Source organism: Lactuca serriola, chromosome 1, assembly GCF_051521515.1.
Source record: "Lactuca serriola cultivar US96UC23 chromosome 1, Lser_US96UC23_V15, whole genome shotgun sequence".
In the NCBI taxonomy this organism is placed as follows: domain Eukaryota; kingdom Viridiplantae; phylum Streptophyta; class Magnoliopsida; order Asterales; family Asteraceae; genus Lactuca; species Lactuca serriola.
In genome coordinates, this window is record NC_136408.1 from 144,396,768 (window position 1) to 144,399,983 (window position 3,216).

A 3,216-nucleotide genomic window follows, 5' to 3' on the forward strand; every position below is an offset into this window, starting at 1 on the left:
AACCCAAATTCTATAGTTTTTTATATTTTCCTACATAAATACATATATAAACGAAATAATTTTCCTACATTTTGTTGTAGTGTGCATCGGTCTTTGAGTAGTACATTCCGGCTAACCTAATCACTTGAGTTGTTTAATTTGTTTTGGAAATATGTTATTTTTTTTAATGGCTAAGCGAAATCTAAATTTCGAAGTCAATAAATGGTTTTTTTTGTTGATTTTCAACCCGTTTTTTGAATAAACATCCGATTCGATCCCCTCGAAAGGTTGACATAAAATCAGTTGTTGTTGGACCTTTCTGGGTCCCACTTATCCGGTCTGATCCGTTTGAATGAGTTTTTAAAACTTTGTATAAAAGAACTTGCTATTTATATATAAATCATTTTATGCAATAAAAGTCGGCTAAAGGTGTCAATTTTAAAACATTAGTGAAACTAAAAGTACCAAAGGTGAAACTTCAAATTACTTTAATTATAGCTGCGTCTATAAAGAATTTTACAGGTTTAGTCATGCATCAAACTTTTACTATGAATTGACCCTTCCCAAAACCAATACGCTTTTAATTTATATTTTATATATACTTAATATTTAATTAATTTAATTAAATTCAAATACAACTTAATATAAAAAATGAATGTCTACATAATCTTTTATTTGGTGAAAATGTAGCAAATGGTCATTCGTAAATCTAAATTCATTTTTTCAGCTGTTCATTTTATCTTTTTTTTTAATATGTGAAATACAATAAATAAAATTAGAGTAAAAAGAATGAAATGTTTTACATGTTATAATTCATTTGTAATAATTAAACAAATATGTTATAGATTGTATGTAAATAAAAAATATAAAATATTATAGAATAATATAAAATATAAAAATGTAAATCGTAGCTATATATATCAAATGATTTTATAGATTACACATAACTTTAATTAAAAAAATAATATTTGGTTAATAATAATTCAAATAAATACATCAAAATTTATATTAATAAATTTCAAAATCCAAATAAGATATGATAAAGACATCTTTTAAAACATAAAAAAGTGATAATATAATAAAGTAAATGCCCACTTTAAAAAGTAAAAAACCTTAATGTTGTTTATAGGTAGTAGTTAATAATTTTTTTTACTTTGTATTGTATAGTTTGTGAGTATTTTTTTTATAGGTAATAGTTAATAGGTTTTTTTTTTTATTTTTTATTTTGTAGTATAGTGTTTAAGCGTTCTTTCTACTCATTTTTACAACCCAAGATTACTAAAATCTTTCAGACCTAATTTACTAAACATGTTAAACTGTTTGATACATTTAAAAAAAAAATTAATAGAGTTGAATATTTGAATAGTAGTTATATTATGTTATTTTATCTGATTCATTTAAAATACATTCATTGTTTAATTTATATAAAATACATAAAACTTTAAGTGATTAAGATATTTTAATCATAATATATTTCTTCGCTAAGTTTACTCACATATGTCACTCTTATACAATCTAACCAATTTTTTCTTAAATTTTCTGTTATTTATTTTTAACAATCAAAAAATGCTCAGCTAGTAAAATCAATATTTCTTATAAAACTTTAACAACTCGATCCCCTTAAGTCTGTATACTTTTAACAAATGCAGAACTTATATAGCTTTAATCTATATATAAAGATTAGGAGTTTACCAAACTTTGTAAATTTTAAAACTAAATTTCTCCTTGAACTTTTAACAAAACTAACTCTTTTATTTTGATGTTGAGTCACATTTAAACAGCAAGAGCACTTTCTCTCTTTAGTTTGCTTTCAAAAACACAGAAAATGTATTGATTTAAGACATATTTCCAGATCTGAAACTGTTAAACATAAAACAAAAAGATAAATCATTTTAATCACAATGAACATATCCCGATTAATAACTCATAAGCAAAATAAACCAAACATTCTATTTCTTGTATACACCAATGAACATCAACAAATTGTCTGATTTGTCTATTCTTTACAATTAAGATACCAAAAACAAAAAACATAAATATTACAATCTCTGATAGTGGCATGGAAATAAATAAATGTGATGCTTAACATCAACGGTGTTTGGTGGTCGTGTTTAGACAAGAACCCCAACATGCAAAACGACGGTGTAATTTATAAACGGTTAAATGCTCTCACACGTAACACAAGAATTAACCCCAACATGTTTTTACCATTTTACCCTCTCAAACCCCTTATAAATACACCATTTCTCAACCCCACAAAACACCATTAATAGTTCAAAACCCTTACAAGCATAAACCATTTCATTCCTCTCATAATACCACCCTCCAATGGCAATCTCCACTTCTCATTTTATGTATTTTGCTATTGTCGTTTGTTCATTAGCTATAATCTTGGGTAACAATAACTCTGTCTCAGCTCAATGCCAAGGTGATGTGCAAGGGCTCATGGAGCAATGTGCTAGATATGTACAAAAATCTGGCCCAAAGATTCAACCATCTGGTGGTTGTTGTGGTGTTGTGAAGAACGTAGATTTGTCATGCGTTTGCAACCATATCACAGTTGAAGTTGAGAGTGTTATCAGCATGGAGAAGGCTGCATTCATTGCTGAAGCTTGTGGAAAACCACTCGCCCATGGATCCCAGTGTGGAAGTAAGATTTTCCACCAATAGTTTTCAAGATACCATTAATTAACATGTTCGTTTATTGAGACTTGTTTTTTATTTGTGTTTGTTTTAGGTTATATTGTGCCATGAAGCTTGAAGTAGAAAAGGTGGTGGCATACATCATGCATGGTGAAAGAGTTTGAATGTTGGAGACGTAACAGTGTTTAAGCTGGTTGCTTTTTGTACCAAATAAATAAAGTTATTATCTATGGATATGTTTGAGAAAATTTGAATTCCTACCCTATATTCTAATTTGTATGGTAAATATATAGATTGAAACAATCGATGGGAAAAAAATTCGTCATAATAGTTATAGATCAAAACAAACGATGACAAAAAAATGTGGTGGAACATGCCATGTAGTATATAGTTGAGAATTTTTTAAAAGCACATTGAATCAACAAAATAATTCTTGATAATAATGCTTTAAATTATTCATTTTTTCCAATAACTTCCTAAAAATCTTGATGATGTGTTTGAAATAGGGTGTGGATTATGCTTAACCAAAAAAGAAGGTTAAAAAAGAACGTACCAACACTATTTCAAAATTGAGAAAAAGGTAAGTTACTAGGG

At 27.3% G+C, this 3,216-nt stretch overlaps 1 protein-coding gene across 1 annotated transcript; it reads left to right on the forward strand.

Moving 5' to 3' along the window:
- Positions 1 to 2,256: 2,256 nt before the first annotated feature.
- Positions 2,257 to 2,870, forward strand: LOC145071262 (Bifunctional inhibitor/lipid-transfer protein/seed storage 2S albumin superfamily protein). The gene is made up of 2 exons (XM_079018178.1): positions 2,257 to 2,629; positions 2,717 to 2,870. The coding sequence occupies exons 1-2, from the start codon at positions 2,308 to 2,310 to the stop codon at positions 2,731 to 2,733; spliced, it is 339 nt and encodes a 112-aa protein (XP_078874304.1). The 5' UTR covers positions 2,257 to 2,307; the 3' UTR covers positions 2,734 to 2,870.
- Positions 2,871 to 3,216: the final 346 nt, after the last annotated feature.

Bases quoted from the DNA above. Each gene is read 5' to 3' on its own strand.
- LOC145071262 (XM_079018178.1), top strand. From the start codon at position 2,308: ATGGCAATCTCCACTTCTCATTTTATGTATTTTGCTATTGTCGTTTGT.